Raw genomic sequence first — 19,463 nt, forward strand, 5'->3', positions numbered from 1 at the left:
ATATCTGTCCTCACCTTCCACCTTGTTTTGAGGCAGGGCCACTTGTTCACCTCTGTGTACCCAGGTTGGCTAGCCCACGAACTTCCATGGACTCAGTAGGAGTGCTGGGGTTACAGATGTGCACTATCTTTAGGCTTTCTTGGCAACTCACTGATTCGTCACCCCCTCCAGGAAAAAGCTAGAGAGCCACCTTCACAGATTCCAGTGTCACTTTCCCGTGTTTGAGACCCTGGATACTATGTCCTCCAAGAAATCTCCCTTTCACAGTCCTTAGGGCTAGTTTCCGTGTTTTTGTTGGGGAAATTGGTTGCCCTGACAACTCACTTAGAATTTCGAGCCAGCCAGTCGCTCTCTGAGTTCCGTTGCCAGTGTCCACCTCGACAGTATAGTAGCCAGTGTCATTTAACGCCGACCTCCTGATCACCAGGCTACCTGCGCGGGTCACGTTCTCACGACCAGTGTACAAGGGTCCAGGGTGTCGGGTATTGGGAGGTTTATAGCTAAAAATCATGTTTTCTGTACTGTTGTCCATGTCCCGGTACCAGCTGTACTCCAGGACATCTTCTGGGACATTTTCTAAGGTCAGAATGGTCCGGTACCTCTCCACTCCTGTGAGCGAGTCTGGGCTGATGAAGATCTGGCCATAAGCCTGACAAATCCCACAGGTCAGCAAACTGGCTGGGGGAAACCAAAGAAGAGAAAGGAAGGGGGAGAGGGAGGGGAGAAGAATGGAGAGGGTAAGAGTGAGGGGGAGAGATCCAGGTAATTATTTTAGCAGTTCTATAGCTGTCAGAATTTGAATCTGTAATGTCTCCCATAAAAGGCTCAGATTTTGGACACTTGGTTCCCAGCTGGTGGCATTATTTTGGGAGGCTGTGGAGTCTTTTGGGGGCAAGGTCTAAGAGGTAGAAGTAGTTCACTAAGGGTAAGCCTTTAGAACGCATGTCCAGTCACCGGCTCTTGCCCTGATCTATGCTCCTGGTATATGCCATGGTATGATCAGTCTCTACCACACCCTGCTGCTGCCATAAGTTGGACTGCCTCACCACGGCTCCCCAGTATGCCGGACTGCCTCACCATGGCCCCCCAGTATGCCGGACTGCCTCACCACGGCTCCCCAGTATGCCGGACTGCCTCACCATGGCTCCCCCAGTATGCCGGACTGCCTCACCACGGCCCCCCAGTATGCCGGACTGTCTCACCACGGCTCCCCAGTATGCTGGACTGCCTTACCATGGCTCCCCCAGTATGCCGGACTGCCTCACCATGGCTCCCCCAGTATGCCGGACTGAAACAAGAGCCAATAAACACCTTCCCTCACTTGTTCCTGTCAGGAATTGTCACAGTGCCTCCAAAGTAACTAATTCTACAAATTAAGAGTTCCCAGTAGAGCTGGTCTAGAGTTGGCTCAGTGGTTAAGAGCTCTTGGTTAAGGGGCCCTGGCCTTGGCTCCCAGCACCCACAGTGGGTGACTTACAGCCACTGTAACCCTAGCTCCGGAGTCTCTGATACCTTTTTCTGGCCTCCACGGATACTTGCATACACATGGTGAACATACATACTCTCGAGCACACACATATACACATAAAATAAAAAAATAAACCTCCAAGAGTTTCCAGTTCAGGAATGATCCCTGCCCCATTTCTTCAGTCCTGTCTTTATCCATTTTTTCCCTATCCTCTCTCAGCTCACCCACTTCCCTTTGTCTTTCACATGATAGCCATGTGGATCTTAATAAAACCCAAATGTGGCCCTGCTCTCCTCTGCTCAATAGCCTTCCATGTATACTGTTCCCCATTCCACAGATCCCTGCTCCACTCTTCCCCATTCCCAGCCTCCCTGTGGACTCACTGCATCCTTATTTCTGATGTCTCTGACCAGCCTGGGCCACGTGACACTTCTGGGTTTCCTGGCATCCTGAGATCCCCATACCCCAGCCTTGACCACTTAGATTTTCAGTTTGAGGACAGATCTGTGAGCTCCAGGCAGACTGGGCTTGGCTGTGCCAGTCAGCACTGGGCACACAGCTCTCCAACTGATGCACAGGGCAGCACCTAGCATGGCCATCTGGAGGATAAATGCAGGGAAGTCTCTCCGAGACTGCCTGAGACAATTTCTATTGCAGATCTAAATTCACAGAAGATGGTGTGGGTGGGGTGGGAACTGCTACCACCTTAGACAAAAACTGGTGTCCACAACTCTGCAATGCCTGAGGTTTGGCTATGGGGGAGGTAAAGGTGCCTGAGACCCCACTCCACACTGCAAGGGGAACACTAACATATTCAAAGCCAGTATCTGTGTCTCCTAACAAATCCCAATAGCTGTGTGTGTTGTGGAGCATAAAGGCTCCAGAGAAGGAGGGGTTAGAAAGGGACCTAGGCTGGGTGGGAAGTGAGTCCAGACAGATAGGGAAACCCCAGGGAACACAGGGTGATTGTAGGGAGGAGGGGTCCAAGTTCACCCGTTCACATGGCAGGTGGATATAACTGAATTCTCTATCTCTCTCTGCATGTGTTCTTGCTGTGGCTGTGCGTATGCATGTGTCTGAATCTGTGTCTCATCTGTCTGTGTCTCTGTGGGTGAGACATACCCAGATGTTTAGGCTCACTGAAGTCCTGGTGGGTGTCCTGTCTCTGGCTCTCTTTCCACCACTTGCCTCATGGGACTTCTGCGTTATGCCCCACAGGTCTGTTTCCTACCCTTCCCAGCTGAGCTCTTGGCTGCCCTCCCCTCAGCCTCAGAAAGAAGATTCTTCTCCCTCTTACCTATAAGGGTGAGCCACCTCCAGGGGCTACTGTTGGGCCTGGAAAAGTCCATGAGCTTCTTTGGTACTCCAGAGCTCGGGAGGTTCCACTTCATACCCCAGTCCTGGCCTCCCCGCTCCAATGTGGCTCCTCCTAAGATGGACTCTGCCCAGCAGGGAGGGTGGACCCATGGCAACCACCTCTTATCTTTATGGTTTTGTGTTGTCTTTCAGCATTAATTTATCTTACTTTTATACCTATTAATATTTTTTTCTGCTTATGACATGAACAACACCGGCTTCTTGCTAGGTTTCATAAACTGGGAAATACGGAAAAGCAGTTACAAAGGCGAGAGTATAATGTGTCTGTTGTTTCATTTTTATTCCAGCTCTGGGGATTGAACACAGGACCTTGCATGCTAGACAAATGCTCTACCACTGAGCTATAGTCCCAACCACAAATAGCATTTTGTGTGTGTGGTAGGGTTTGAACCCAGGGCCTTCTGCATGTCTATGTTTTTTTAAACCATTTTGTTTATTTGTTTGTTTGTTTGTTTGTTGAGAGAGAGAGAGAGAGGGAGACAGAGAGAGAGACAGTCAGACAGAGAGAGAGAGAGAGAGAGAGAGAGAGAGAGAGAGAGAGAGAGAGAGAGAGAGAGAGGGAGAGAGGGAGAGAGAGAGGGAGGGAGAGAGAGGGAGAGAGAGGGAGAGAGAGGGAGAGAGAGAGAGGGAGGGAGAGAGAGAGAGAGAGGGAGAGAGGGAGAGAGAGAGGGTGAGAGAGAGAGGAGGGAGAGAGGGAGAGAGAGGGAGAGAGAGAGAGAGAGGGAGAGAGAGAGAGGGAGAGAGAGAGAGGGAGAGAGAGAGAGGAGGGAGAGAGGGAGAGAGAGGGAGGGAGGGAGAGAGGGAGAGAGAGGGAGGGAGGGAGAGAGGGAGAGAGAGAGAGAGAGAGAGGGAGAGAGAGAGAGGGAGAGAGAGAGGGAGAGAGGGAGAGAGAGGGAGACAGAGAGAGAGAGGGAGAGAGAGAGGGAGAGAGAGAGGGAGAGAGAGGGAGAGAGGGAGAGAGAGAGAGGGAGAGAGAGAGGGAGGGAGAGAGGGGAAGCCACAGTGTGTGTAGGCCCAACTCCCACCTTAACTCCTCCCACTCTCTTCCTCTTACTGAGAAGCAGACAGGTCTGAGAGCAGGCTAAGATGCATGCAAATAAGTTTATGATCAGGACCCACAGGTGCTGCTGGGTCTTCTTAAAGCTGTCCTCAAGCCAGCAAACTATCAAAAAAAAAAAAAAAATTCAAGATGGGGAATAAAATCCGTTTCTTGTCTCCCAGAGCTCCCTGACCTTAGGGCTAAAGCTTAAGCATCTGGAGAGCAAGGCTCCTGACTCCACGGGAGTCAAGTGTCAGCTGTGGCATTTAAGGTGTGCAATGGGAGAAATGAGAAAGCTGAGAAGGGAACAGATGAATGTCACAGCAGCAAAGTCAGAAGGATAAACAGCGCTGGTTACTGGGGCTGGTTACCACGCAGAAAGGTCATGATCACAACTGAACCCAGTATCGGTATCAGAGCTTTATTAGGAGGAAGAAGGGTGGGGGGGGGGTACAAGAGAACCAGGCCTGGGAAGGAGCATGTGCAGAGAGAAAGATGGAGGGGGGAAGAAGAAATAGAACAGAGAGAGAGGGCGGGGTCTGCGCCTGGGGTTCCAGTGAACATGTGCAGGCGGGTTTACAGAGCTACACCACGCGTGCGCTGATTGTGTGACCACACCATGTAGTCACCAGCACACACTGATGTAACACACAAGACCCTTTGCTTAACTCCTGAACTGCGCATGTGCGGACATGCAGCTGGAGTGAGGGCCGAATTCTAACAATCAGGCTTGGTGGCAAGCACTTCTACCTGCTAAGTCCTCTTGATAGCCAAAGACTACTGCACTTTAATGTTATGTATCCTTCCCATTTTATCTGGTTTTCCCGTTCAGGCTTGTGATCGATCTTTGCATTGCTTTGTCTTGGTTTATGAGTATGCTCTTTCTCTCCACAGCATAATTCCCACGTCACACCCCCTCACGGACTTCGTCAGGCCATTTTAAAATTTCATTCATTCATTAATTTTACAATCCAACCCTAGCCTCCCCTCCCTCCTCTCTCCATTCTCCCACCTCTCCTCCACCCATTCACCCATCCTCTGTATTAGCTAGGAAGGGGCAGGCCTCCATGGGCATCAGCAAGCACTGGCACCATAGATGCTTTAAGACCAAGCACCTTCCCCTGTATTCAGGCTGGGCAAGGCAGTCCAGCACGAGGGATGGGTCCCAAGGCCAGCCAAAGCACCAGGGCAGCCCCGCTCCCATTGCCATTAGGCCATTTTTATAGGCTGTCCTAGCTCCCCTCAATGAAAACCTTGTGAATTCATACACACAGAAGACACAGCTGGCAACAAACCACATATATGATGGCAGCCCTTTAGGATTAAAACAAAGGGGAAATTCCTGCCACCCAGAGCAGCCATGGAAACAGCCATGGCACATGGCACAGGTCATGGTGCGGATATAAACAGAACACAGCTTGCGTTTTCTATTGCAGTGATAAACACCATGACCAAAAGTAACTTGAGGAGGAAAGGGTTTGTTTTAGCTCACAGCTCTCAGGTAACAAGCTACCAGTGAGGGAAGTCAAAGCAGGAACCTGGAAGCAGGAACTGAAGCAGAGACCATGAAGGAATGCCGTTTACTTGCTTGCTTACTCAGTTTGCTTTCTTACACAACCCAGAACCATTTGCCTAGAGGTGGTACCACCCACAGTGAGCTGGGATTTCCCACATCAATTATTAGCCAAGAAAATGTCCTACAGACTTGCCTAAAGGCAATCTGGTGGAGACATTTTCTTAATTGAGATTCCTCTTCTCAAATATGTCTTGGTTTGTGCCAAACTGATGAAAACCCAGCCAGCACACAGACCTACTGTGCTCCAGCTAGGACCTACCTATTGCCTTTTACTACCTTCCTATAATAGGATAAGCCCATTGGTTACATCAGAGCTCTCATGACCTAACTATCTGGACACACCCTCAGAGACACACTAGTAGGCCTTTCCAGAATGTTAAGTTGACATTATTAGTCATCACAGGACTGTAAAAACAGCTCTGCAGTGAAGAGCACTTGCTGCTGTTGCACAAGACCCAGGTATGGTTCCCAGCACCTACATCCTAGCTGTTTGTAACTCCAGAGCCAATGCCTTCTTCTGACCTCCATGGGCTTCTGCATGCATACAGGGCACATAAACTCGCAGAGGCATACATACACACACATGAACAAACAAAGAAAACCTCAAAATGTGTGTGCGGGTGGGGTGGGGGTGCTGGAGAGATGGCTAAGCAGTTAAGAGAGTACTGCTCTTCCAGAGGACCCTAGAGTTTTGGTTCCCAGAATCTCTATCAGGCTACTTACAACTGTTTGTACTCCAGCACCAGGGGACCTGATGCCCTCTTCTGGACTACATGAGTATCTGCACACACATGCATATTATCCACCCCTTGAACCCACACAAGCACACAAATTATTGAAAATAAAAATAAATCTTGAAAATCACTCATTAAAAAAATTAAAATCACTGTAGATGGATTTTCTTTTCTGCCACCAGCCCCAAATAATGGCATGGAGAATAATTGTTAATCATGAAAGCTCGGCCTTAGCTTAGGCTTATTCCTAAATAGTTATTATAACTTAAATTAGCCCATTTTTAAAATCTATGTTCTGTCACATGGCCCGTTACCTCATCTCTTCATACTGCCTATCCTGCTTTTTCTTCCATGTCTGGCTGGTGACTCTGTCTTTCTTCTTCCCAGAGTTCTCGCTGTGCCTGGAAGTCCTGCCTACACCTCCTGCCTAGATCACAGCCATCCAGCTTTTTATTACACTAATCACAGCAATACATCTTCACAGTGTACAAATATCCCACAGCATTTCCCCCTTTTTCTCTAAATAAAAAGGGAAGGTTTTAACTCTAACATAGTAAAATTATATACAATAAGAACAACTATCAGATAAGAATTACATTTAAAATGCCCAGTCTATCTGTATTTGGCAAATTTAGAGAAATTATTCCATTAACTATCCTATCTTGGTGAGTCAAAAGTTTTGTATCTAATTTACTTATTAACCTAACTTGTATTACTAACCCAAAACTATTTTTTCAGACCTCAAAACATTTTCTTTTCTTTTTTTTTTTTTTTTTTGGTTTTGGTTTTTCAAGACAGGGTTTCTGTGTAGCTTTGCGCCTTCCCTGGATCTCACTCTGTAGACCAGGCTGGCCTTGAAATCACAAAGATCTGCCTGTCTCTGCCTCCTGCGTACTGGGATTAAAGGCATGTGCCACTACCGCCCAGCTCAAAATATTTCTTAAACAACTTAAGGTTTTATGTCTTTCACCCTTATATACTTCCTACCTCTTTTGTGAGTTTTTTTTTTGTTTTGTTTTGTTTTGTTTTTCTGAATTTGGTAACAAGGAAAATTGTAACTATAACTATTGGGTCTTTAACCCCATCAGAGACCTGAGAAGGATAGACTATTTCCTGAGTAAACAGGAAGTACAGAGCAAATATCTTCCAAAACTTTAGAAATGATAGAAACAGATGGCTGCCTGGACAGTCAACCAAAGTTTCTTTGCAATGGTGGGGCATCTATCTTTGGCCTACAGGCCTAGAATATCTGACAGACTTTTCTGTGAAGCAGAAATTTTTAAGGGCTATCCTACCTTGTCTTGGCAAAGTTTGGCAGTTACTTTCTTCTGTGTCCTGCTTGTCCAGTTTGGACAGCATACTGTCAGCAGCCAAGGCAAGGGCAGTTTCTTGTCCAGTAGCCAACTTTTCCACAATAAAGGCAAACTCCATATGGAGGTTTTTTGATGCCCATCATCCTTTTATGAAGTAAATTAGTGCGGCCAGGAGCAGACATGTCTCACTGTCATGAAAATATATAGGTTGGTTTAATTTAGCAGTTTCTATACTCCAATGTCTCTCAGCAACTACTGTTTTCTGTGCATTAGCATTTAAAAAATTCAAAGTCAATAAATACCGTACAAGATCCAGACACCCTGTGTATTTTCCATCTTTATGTGGTTATTTTTTATTACTTTACTCTCTCTTTAAAGACTTTATTATTTTTAAACTATTTTTTCTATACTCATTTTCTTTTCTAAGCACATCTTAAAACATTCTGCACCTTTTTAGAGGTTTTCTGTGTCTGGACCTGGCTTTACTAAGCACCTGCAGCTTTCTCTGACCATGTGAGACAAACCTTGAACTGTCATGTCAGCCACTGTGTGGCTCAGCTTAACAAAAGCACCAGCAGTTGTCTCTAGCCTGCAGGCAGCAGCCAGTAGCCACACCTCTGTATGCCACCAAGCTCCCACCTGCCCAAGAGACTGCAGGACTAGGAAGCCACATCCAGATCCTTTTTCAGAACTTTTCTTAGCTTTATCAAGTCCTGTGTTTGGATATTCAAGCCTCCACATTGGACGCCATATCAAGACGGACTTGCTTTGCCGCCACCAGCCCCAAATAATGACATGGAGACCTATTATTAATTATGGAAGTGTTGCCTTAGCTTAGGCTTGTTCCTAACTAGTTCTTTTTTATTTATTTTTTTATTATTAAGAAATTTTCTATTCATTTTACATACCAACCACAGATCCCCTCCCCTCCCTCCTTTCACCCTCCAGCCTCTCCCCACCACCACCACCTATTCCCACCTCCTCCAAGGTAAGGCCTCCATGGGGAGTCAACAGATCCTGATACACTCAGTTGAGGCAGGTCCAAGCCCCTCCCCCTGCACCAAGGCTGTGTAAGGTGTCCCACCACAGGTAGTAGGCTCCAGAAAGCCTGCTTGTGCCCTAGGGATAGAATCCTGATCCCATTGCTGGGGGCCCCTTAAGCAGATCAAGCTATATGACTGTCTCATCAATGCAGAGGGCCTAGTCCAGTCCTGTGGAGGCTCCACAGCTATTGGTCCACAGTTCATGAGTTCCCACTAGTTTGGTTTGGTTGACTCTGTAGGTTTCCCCATTATGACCTTGATGCCCCTTGCTCATAGAATCCCTCTTCTCTCTCTTCAGCTGGACTCCTGGAGCTCAGCCTGGTGCTCGACTGTGGATCTCTGCATCTGCTTCCATCAGTTATTGGATGGTGACAGGGTATTCACCAATCTGATTACCAGGATAGGCTAGTTCAGGCACCCTCTCCACTATTGCTAGTAGTCTAAGGTGGGGTCATCCTGTGGATTCCTTGGGAACTTCCCTGTCGCCATGCTGTCTCTCTCTATCATGGTATCTCTTTCATTGCTCTTCCACTCCATCTCTGTTCCAGCTTGACCATCCTGTCCCCTTATGTTCTCATCCCCCATCCCCTACCTCCACTGCCCCCCTCATCCCTAGTTTACTCATGGAGATCTCATTCAGTTCCCCTTCCCAGGGCAATCTATGTGTCCCTCTTGGGGTTCTTCTTATTAGATAGCTTCTCTGAAGTTATGGGTTGTTGTCTGATTGTCCTTTGCTTTACATCTAGTATCCACTTATGAGTGGGTACACACCATGTTTGTTCTTCTGGGTCTGGGTTACCTCACTCAGGATGATATTTTCTAGTTCCATCCATTTTCCTGCAAATTTCATGCTGTCATTGTTTTTCTCTGCTGAGTAGTACTCCATTGTGTATATGTGCCACATTTTCTTTTCCATTCTTTAGTTGATGGGCATCTAGGTTGTTTCCAGGTTCTGACTATTGTGAGTAATGCTGCTATGAACATAGTTGAGCATGTGTCCTTGTGGTATGATTGAGCATTCCTTGGGTATTGCTGGGTCCTGAGGTAGATTGATTCCCAATTTTCTGAGAAACTGCCATACTGATTTCCAAAGTGGCTATACAACCTAACTAGTTCTTACAACTAAAATTAACCCATACTTTTAATCTTTGTTCTATCACATGGCTCTTTATCTCATCTCTCCATACTGCCCATCCACAACAGAGGCACACACCCAGAAATATTCTCTTGTTTTCTAAGAGGAGAAACCATGTGTAGCCTGCTTAATGTACCCACAGGAAACTGGCAAGACATGTATGACAAATGCCTGGTCACCCAATAGGTGAGCTGGCGGCAGGGCAAAGTAACAATACACCAGAGTACAGTTTGGTGAACCAACGAGTTTATTGGGGTTAATTACAGGAGAAGTGTCTCAAAGGCAATGCAACCCTGAAAGCCCACTCCAGCATGGGTATTGGCTCGCAAAAACTGCAATTGTCACTTACTGTATAATGTGCAGGTCATTCAATAGGTTGGAGAATGTCTCTTCCAAGCAGCTTGGCTAGTCTGTTTCCTCAGCAGTCCTTACTGCTTATATCAGCTTAGGGAGGAAGGCACATTGTATATCTGGTCAGTTTCGGGTATTTCCGAAGACTCATGTGTTTACCTCCCAGGTCTTGATGAGCCTCCCACCAAAACTTCCCAAGTCTTAAGGATGGGATGTTCTAATACAGAAGAAATCATTACACAACACAGCCCCTCTGGCCTACCCCTCTGCTGGCATTTGTTTGGCTCTCCCAGCATGGACAGAAACTCAAGGACATCAATAGACTTTCCTGCTTTGTCTCCAGCCCCAGCTCATAGCAAATGCTGTTTGAGGGAACACTCAACATTTCACCTAAGACCACTACTATCTTTTATGTTCCTACATCTCCACACTGAACCTTGCATATTTGACAGCCTTTGGGGCCTACTACAGTACCTCTCAAGCTTCTGATTGTTGATACAAGTTGAGGCTTGATGACTTTTGACTGGTGAGGCCCTGTGTGTTGTAGAATGTTGCACAATGTGAATTCTACCCAATAAATGGAAGGAGCTCAACCACATCTTCCACAAGGTGTAAGAAATAAAATGTCCTCACACATTGTCCCATCTCCAAGCCTGGGTAAACCTCAGAGATTCCTGAAGGGACTCTCAAGACAGTCTGAAGATCTTAAAAAAACTGTCAACAGTTTGTGAATCAGGAAAATGTCTGATTCAGACCCCACTATCCAGAGAAGTGGGAGGTAGGAGCAGAACATAGTCTCTACTCCTTCTCCAACAATGCCTCTAACATCTCTCTGGCCTCTGGCTCTGAGGTGTCTTTCTATTCCCTGCATATGATTTTGCCACCTGTGGATGGGAGGTTTGTCTTCTATGAACAAGGACTCGGACTCTCTCATGGCATCTCCAGCCCCACAGTATGCCCTTGCTTTGGTCATCCCCCATCTGAACCCAGGACCCAGACACCTCCCACTATGATGCTGATGGGCCTGTTCCAGGCAGGTGAGTGGGCTTGGGAATAGGGGTTATAGGCTCTGAGTCAAGCTGAGCCTCATCTCCCCACATGGCTTCGGACATGGAATCTGTAATTCCCCATCAAAATATCAGAAACAGCAACTGTTCCGTACCTCTGAGCCCCACTGATCATCCTATACCATGCCCCTATTTTGCACTGTGTCTGTCTCTGGCAACTGATTCATACAGGGATCGATATGATAAGACTTTGGTGGCCATAATCACACTGCCCAGGGCAAATTCCACCCTTTCTCTGTGGATACCAGAGTTTCACAGGAGATAATGGCAGAAAAAAGGAGGCAGGAAAAAAAAAGCTTCAAATGGAACTACTGGAACAGACGTCTGTACATGTAGCAGTCACAAGCTCTGGGAGGTCATAGGAGCTGTACTGTAAGGCTGGTATGGAACTGGGACTGGCCAAGGGCAGAACATCAGGGGCTTACTGCACCTGGTTCTGTTCTTGATCCTGCATGTCACCCTCTCACTAGCCCTCATCCACATCCCAGAAACCCTGGAGTCTGGCTGTGCCAGGAACCTAATATTATCTATGACCTGGGTTTGTGAGCAGGGAATGCCTGCTACCTACTGGATGGCAGCTGTCCCCACAACTCCAACACTACCACCAATCTCACCTTTCAAGAAACATTGCTTGGAGCTAGTACAACCATGGAGAAAATAAATGTGTCTTTGGTTGCTGGGTCAGGGTTGTGGACCTGTGGTGCCTGTCTGAGGTCTGGCTGGCTGGGGAAAAATGCTAGCCTGCTTTTCAGGTCCTGTCTTCTCTTTCTTGGATAAGCATACAGTCCCTAGAACATGGAGGATGTGAGGGTCACGTACTCAGTGCTGGATCCCTAATACTAAGTGGCACAACAGAGGAGTTGAGCCCTGCTCTCATCAAACTAGTGTGATGGAAGGTTGTACAGACAGGTACATCAAGGGTACATTATACAGAAGACCACTAATGTGGAAACCACTAAGGTTTCCTAGTACTCAGTGGTAGGGGAAAAACATGCAGGAACACAAGTGGTGTGTGATCTCCATGCTGGATACTAGAGCTGTGAAAACATGGTCTAGTCTTAGCACCAAGTGCTGAGCTTGACATACCCTTGTCTATATGTGCTGTTCAAGCACTACAAGTCAAGTCTGATCTAAACATAAGCCCCACTCTACAGATCACAACAGAGAATTCTAAATGTTGAGTTATTCCCTAGAGCAGAACGGCTCACTGGTGGGCTTGGAGGGGCTAGACTAGAAGAGAAGTAGGTACACATATGCACAAGGCAGCTACTCCCTTCACAAAGCTAGCATGACACTGAGTAGCTTTGGACTAGCCTCTCCTCTTGGCATCTGCAGCAGAAAAAGCTGCATGCGAGGGACTAGACTGGGCCCTGTAATACTATGCATAAAAGTGAGAGGGCTGCAAATGGAAGGACCTATGTCCTAAGAACAGAACACCACAGGGCCTCCTGTGGCCATTTCTGGGGGTACAAGCGTTAGTTGTGGCGCATTCCTTGAGCAAAACTATCACCCATCCAGACTTCATCTCATTTTTTTGTACTTCTTAATACAAGGCAGCCCGAAGGTGAGAGAAGAGATGGTCTAGGTCTCTTGCTCAGAAATTCCAAATGAGGGTATCTACTCCAACCTCAGCCAGGTCAACTTTGTGGATGTCAGTGAAGAGGATCAGCCCAAATATCCTCATGTCGGAGGTTGAGCCTACTGCAACACAGAAAATCATTTTGGGTTCAGGGAACTGTTGTAGATCACTAGCAGGGCTGCATAAGATGTTGATTGGACCACGGGCCTGGGTACCAGGTGTTTGTAAGGGTCTACACTTGACTGTAACTAGCAAGGGGGAGGTCTTTTGCTCCACCCTTGGCATTGTTATAAATAGACCTTTGGAATACAGTTCTGGACCCATTTGGATAAGGATCCAAGCCCACTTGAGTCTATCCTGTGTTTTCTCTCTGTTTCTCTCACCTCTATTTCTAACTAAGTCTCTTATCCCTCACTCTTCACGAGTCCCTGGGGTAAATAATGGTGGGGGCTGGTCCTCTACAGCTGGTGCCTGAACAGAGACAAAGAAAAAGATAAAAAGGAAAAAAATAACCCTAGGACTTGGCGAAAGGATTGTGGGGTGTTGCAAGTGTAGGCATGCCGATAAGGAATTGAAAAATGAAGGCAATGGTATTTTATATTCTTGGGTGAATAGGTAGGTGGTGAAATACTGCAAGGCTGCAGCATTAGATTTCTCTCTCTCTCTCTCTCTCTCTCTCTCTCCTATCTATGAAAAATAAAGAAGGTAGTGTAGCAATATAGTGCAGGAAAAATTTAGAAGTGTAAGGTAGTGTAGAAAAAAATTACTTAAGATACGTTAGGCAACTAGACAGAGAAACTAAGTCTTCAATCTAATGATGGGGGCTATGAACACAAACTGGGGGAAAATCTATCTTCTTTGAACTTAATGGGCAGAAAAAAATATATAACTTCTTTGAGCTTATTGGGTAGAAAAAAGATTCCTATGGAAGCTTTTGGCCTGGGGTCAGCTAAAATGCTAGGTCCAAACAGCAGAGGAAAGAGATTTCCCCTGCAGCAGGAGCAGATGGAAACAAAAATCCTCTGCTCCTCCAGCAGTGCAACATTGTAACTGGGAATTAGTTCCCTCTTGGCCACAGAGTTTAGAAAAGAGTTGGGAAAACTTGATGGTCTTTCTTTCTCTTGGGAAAAACATAAAAAACTTAAAAGCCTTTCAAAACGTTCTCAGTTTTGCTTTCTATAAGGAAAAATTAGTGTCACCTGGATGGGAAAATTTCCCTGAGGCAAGGGCCTGATGAGGCAGGGAAGCCAAGGTGCAGCTGCATTATCTGGGGAAGGAGCTGGGCAGGCACAAGGACAGGACAGGGAGCTATCCAGGAGAGAAGCTTTCTTTTCCATCAGAGAAAGGACCTTTCTGAAACAAATGCCTTCATTTTGCCTCACTGACCCAGAGTGAAGCCCTAAGGGTTTTGCCTCAGGCAATAAACTGCAGTCTGAGTGTGTGGACAACGGGATACAAAACTGCTCAGGAACTGGGTCAGATAAAAGATCTAATTAGAGAGGTACACTTGACACCTGTTAAATGGTGGCACGGGCATTCTAAAGCAAGCTTAGGAAAGAAAAATCTCCCACTGCAATAGCGAAACTCTGTAAAGGGAACCAGAAAGTTTGCTAGCGGACCCGAAAGGCTTTCTGGGAAATGTAATATCAATGCAAGTTTGAAACAGTGCCTTAGGTCTAAAAGCTGTGCAAGAAATTTTTGCTAAGAGCCTCACGACAGTTCAATACAGGAATTTCACCCTCAGCCTAAGACGAGGCTTTATGGTAGCTTTTCTGCTGTAACAGAAACGTTTGTCTGAATTATGGCACAGGGAAGCTGTTATGAATTTGGGTAAAGGGATAACTTCTAGTTAGAAACCATTTACCATTGAGAGCACATTCCTGTTGGGTTCAGAATGGCTGAGAGAGCTTGGCAAGAAAGGTAACTTTGGGGTGTGGCTTTGTTCCGAGAATGTTACAGCTCCCTAGCAACAAGTGTTACAACTCCATAGCAACAACACTCACTAAATCCCAGTGTTGACAAATCTTGCTTCAAACTTTCAAGAACTTTTAGAATAATATCAAAGCTGACTAAACTCTGAACTTTAGAAACGATTTGCATATTTCTGGTCTTGTTAATAGTTTAGTTAAAAAAGTCTTTTCTAGGTGTTAAGAAATATCTTTTTTTTTCTTTTTTATTTTTTTTAAGATTTATTTATTTATTATGAATAGTGTTCTGTCTGCACATATCCCTGCAGACCAGAAGAGGGCACCAGATTTCATTACAGATGGTTGTAAGCCACCATGTGGTTGTTGGGAATTGAACTCAGGACCTTTGGAAGAGCAATCAGTACTCTTAATCTCTGAGCCATCTCTCCATCCCCAAGAAATATCTTATAGATGTTTGCTTTAATGTTACTTCTGTTATATGTAAAATGATAATAGTTAAGAAATCTCTCCTAGATATCTTTTCTAAATCTCTTCTAGGTATTAAGAAATCTTTAGGTGTTTAAATAGGTCTATAGAGTTTCTTTATGACATGTAGTAATAAATGGCCATGTTAGTTGTAAGTGTAAGTTTAAATAAGGTAAGAAGTATATTTGCTAAGGTAGTCCTAAAGAACGTAACTAAGACTTAGGTAAGGTTTATAAAGTAGACCTATAGAATGTAAGTTTAAATAAGAAATGTAAAGGCTTGAGTAGGAGACTTAGGGTTTGGAGAGTAGTCCTATAGAATGCAAGTTTATTATGTAGGTTTGAATGAGACTTGGGAAAGGTTTATAAAGTAGTCCTGTAGAATGTTGGTTTAAATAGGTCATAGATTTAGAAAAAATGTAGGTTTAGAACATATATAGGTTAATTATGTATCTTCAAGTGGGTTCTATTACCAAATGACTTCCCACAGTCACAACATTCATAAGGTTCTCCCCAGTGTGAATTCGACGACGGACCTGCAGGTGGGATTTGCGATGAAATAATCTCCCAGTGTGGACACTAGTGAGGCCTCTCCCCATTGTGAACTGGATTATGCAACAGCAGGTGGGATCTACAAGTGAAACATCTCCCAGTCAGGACATCTGGGAGGCTGCTGCTTCTTATGTGAGTTCTTGGATGGGATGTCAACTCCTATCTTGAGGAAGGCTATCCCATATCTGTGACAGATAGCAGGTCTCTCCTTAGTGTGTGTTATTTGGTGTTTATGAAAAGCTGACCTGCCACTGAAGACCTTCCCACATTCAGTGCACTCAAGTGGTTTCTCTGGAGACTGACTTCCATGTTGCTTAAGTGGTTGTTCATGATTAATTTTTCCAAACTTTACCTTTGTATGCTTTCTCCTTTTGAGCAAGCTTACATCTAGCATTACAAGAGCTTGTGTGAAGAGTGGAGCAGATGCAACAGTGTCATTAAGCTGTTTGGTGATGCTGTTTTGATTCTGACCATTTGCTTCTAGGTTAGGGTCAAAACCTTTTGCAAATGAACTCCTTCTTGTGTAGGAACACAACAGCTCACCAAAGCAATGGTTTCCCTAGACTCTTTACATTCACATAGGCTGTCTGTGCTCCATATTTTCTTATTGAGGAAGGTATCAGGACTCAAAGGTGGGATCTGATTTTGCTGATCTCTCTTTGTAGGGCCAATATCCTGCCACAGCTCTTGTAAAATAGAACACCATGAACCACCTCTTGTGACTTCCCTTGCTGTATCATTTTGAACTGAAACAGAAACTTCCTGTGATGGAGTGTCAAGCCAAGATTCCCCTTCTAGGAAGAGAAAGAAATGAAGAAGTAGGTGCAATAACAGGATGGAGAAGGAATCACATAGAATGAATACAGAGAAATTTCTGCCAGATATAATGACGCTGCTGCTGATAACAGTGAGTAGAACATCCCACAGCCTGCGCCGTATGTCAGACACTCATCTTTCCAGCACCCAGCAAGTGTTAGGCAACTATGCTATGGACATATCAACTATGGCAACTATACCCACTCTTACTTTTTAAGAGGTTAAAATACTGCTTCAGGGAGTGGCCAAAATCACCTTGCTCCTCTGCAAGGAAGATCAGGTTTGGAGAAAGGCAACCAAGTCAACTTTATATAGAGGACACAGATTCTTAGATGTAGTAGGGAAAGTATGGTAGGAAAAGACAAGTCCAGGGTACTCTTAGAACAGAACCAAGGGTGAAGTAGGGGATCAGAGCAGAGGATTTCATCAGCTGTGAAGAAATAGATATTAATATCCTTATCCATTGTCCTGTGTTGTTGAGAATTGATCCCATGGTCTTACCCATGCTACAGCCACTCTTCCCTTAGGATCCAGACCCTTAACGTTTCATTATTTTATTTGTTTGTATCTTTAGATAAGGTCTCATGTAATGCAGTTAGTTTTAAATTAAATGTGTGCTGAGGGTAACCTTGAACTTCTGGTCCTCCTGCCTCCACCTCCAAAGTATTGCCATTATAGAAGTAATTGAATGCCCAGCTACATCTTCGCTCTTAAACAGAAACTTCACACATATTTTGGTTTTGCTTATGCTCTTGATCTTACATTATGTATTCCAGACATACGCTTAGAGTGTCTCTAACTTTTCATGTCTAATGTAACCTATGCTGAAAAGCTTTTCCGTAACTCTCAAATATATCTTATTCATGTGGACGTGGAAATATCTAATTACTCTTAACAGTTTCCTCATATTTCCTACCTACAACTAAATTTCCTTTGTTCCAGTTCAAAACTGCTTCATGGAGCGGTACCCATAACTGTGTGTTGAGAACTAACTTCTAGTGTCACCTAACATCTAGGGTAAGATCACTGTGTCTAAATTTCAAAATCAATTGCTCTCCAGACCTTCATGTTGGCTTGTATTCAGGCAGCCCTTCATTAAACAGAACGACGGTACCAAGGTTAATGTTCTTCCCATTTCATGCTACCATTAGTTGAATTAGAATTTCTTCCTTTGAGTTTCTATAAACAGATATTGAAAATCTTCTAAAGTAGGTAAAAATATTATTTTCTGCCTACCTTTGGAAATTCATTTCTATCTATCTATCTATCTATCTATCTATCTATCTATCTATCTATCTATCCATCCATCCATCCATCCGTCTATCTATCCAAAAACAGTGTCCTCAGGCTTAACATCAATGTGACAAAAGTTAAAGTTCAGTGAGATTCTGTCTCAGAAAGTATGGGGGAAGGATAATAAGATGGCTCAACAGCCTGACAACCTGAGTTTGATCCCCAGGACCCAAATGGTGAAAGGAGAGAACCAACTTTTGTAAGCTGTCTCTGAATTCCACACATGAGCCTTTGGCATTCTTCTATACACACACACACACACACAAACTAAAGAAGGAGGTTGTCTTGAGGGAATGGTTCTCCAAGCAACTAAATATAGTAGCAGATACAGTGTCAGCACCAGGACTGCAGAACTGAACACAGGAATCATCACAACAGTTTTGATGTTCAGTGTGATAGGGTATTTTGAAGCAATTCCCACAGGAAGGCATAGCCATAGGATATTCGGGAAAATGAAAGAGCCAGTAGAGAAGAGAGCATCAGTGAATGTAAGAAAAAAAATGAACAAGACAAAACTGCATGGCCACAAAAATGATAAAATAATGCAAAAAGCATGCACAAATGGGAAACTGAGTCAGTTGACATAAAATGAGGTGCTCTCTTAGAAAAATAAAATTAAGGGTTGGGGATTTAGCTCAGTGGTAGAGCGCTTGCCTAGCACGCGAAAGGCCCTGGGTTCAATCCTCAGCTCCAAAAAGAAAAGAAATTAGAAAAACAAGGCCTATTTATATATCACATGGGTGATATGTAAACCAATGTGCCTGCTGTCCAAGGTAACTGACAAGATGTGCAAACACGAGTCCACAAGGAGGATGAGGTTGAGTTAATCAACTCAGGCACCCTGATCTCCATAAAGAAGATGGATAGCTATTTATTGATTGATTGATTGATTGATTGATTGATTGTAGGGTTTCTCTGTGTAGTTTTGGTGCCTGTCTTGGATCTTGCTCTGTAGACCAGGCTGGCCTTGAACTCACAGAGATCCACCTGGTTCTGCCTCCCGAGTGCTGGGATTAAAGGCGTGTGCCACTGCTGCCTGGCTGCTGACTAGTTCTTAATGTCCATTTCTGACTGAGTCTTATAGTGGCTCCACTAGGAGTCTGGGGGTTTAGCTATGTCTGGCACAGGATATCTGAGGGGGGAAAAATCTACAAACACTATGTTCTTATGTCTGTTAACTTTACTCCTCTAAGACAAAATTCTATCAATACAGCTGTAGCTCTGTCAGGCATTCAAGGCAGGAATAGGTGCCTTCAAGCTCTTTGTCTGTCTACTCTATTTCTCTGGGATGAAATCCTGTCTCCATAGCTTCAGTTCTGTCCAGCTCTGTAGTTCACAGTCCTGCTAAACTCTTACACTACCAGCCTCAGCTTCGTCCTCTGCATCCTCTCTTTCCATCTCTGCTACTCTCTACTCCTGGCAATCAGAAAACTCTATCAGAGATCTGCTTACCCTCTATGGAACCTCTGTCTTCCTCTCTTCTCTCTTACCTTGCCCTTAAGTCTGTTTCTACAGAAAATGCCTGCCCTTTCTTTCTCTGTCTCCTCAGGAATGTTATTCTACCTCTCACCTTGATATGTAAAAACCTCTTTTGTTCTCGGTCAGTTGCTCTGGAGAGCTGCTAGGCCTCAGGTCAGGGGGATGGTCTGAGCTTCATTTGCATAAGAAGCAAAGCTATACATCTCCCACCAGCTTGACTTTGCTTACATGACTTTATCCAGGTACTGG

General features: G+C 44.9%; 1 protein-coding gene across 2 annotated transcripts in view; it reads right to left on the reverse strand.

Annotated features, from left to right (window-relative positions):
- Ceacam18 (CEA cell adhesion molecule 18) overlaps nt 1–19,463 on the reverse strand; it is a 33,002-nt gene that overhangs the window by 11,197 nt on the left and 2,342 nt on the right. For both annotated transcript variants that reach the window (XM_036188486.1, XM_036188494.1), the window contains exon 3: nt 325–678. In XM_036188486.1, coding sequence (XP_036044379.1) covers nt 325–678 — 354 coding nt within the window. The remainder of the gene's footprint in view (nt 1–324; nt 679–19,463) is intronic.

This window comes from Onychomys torridus, chromosome 1 (assembly GCF_903995425.1).
Source record: "Onychomys torridus chromosome 1, mOncTor1.1, whole genome shotgun sequence".
Lineage (NCBI taxonomy): Eukaryota > Metazoa > Chordata > Mammalia > Rodentia > Cricetidae > Onychomys > Onychomys torridus.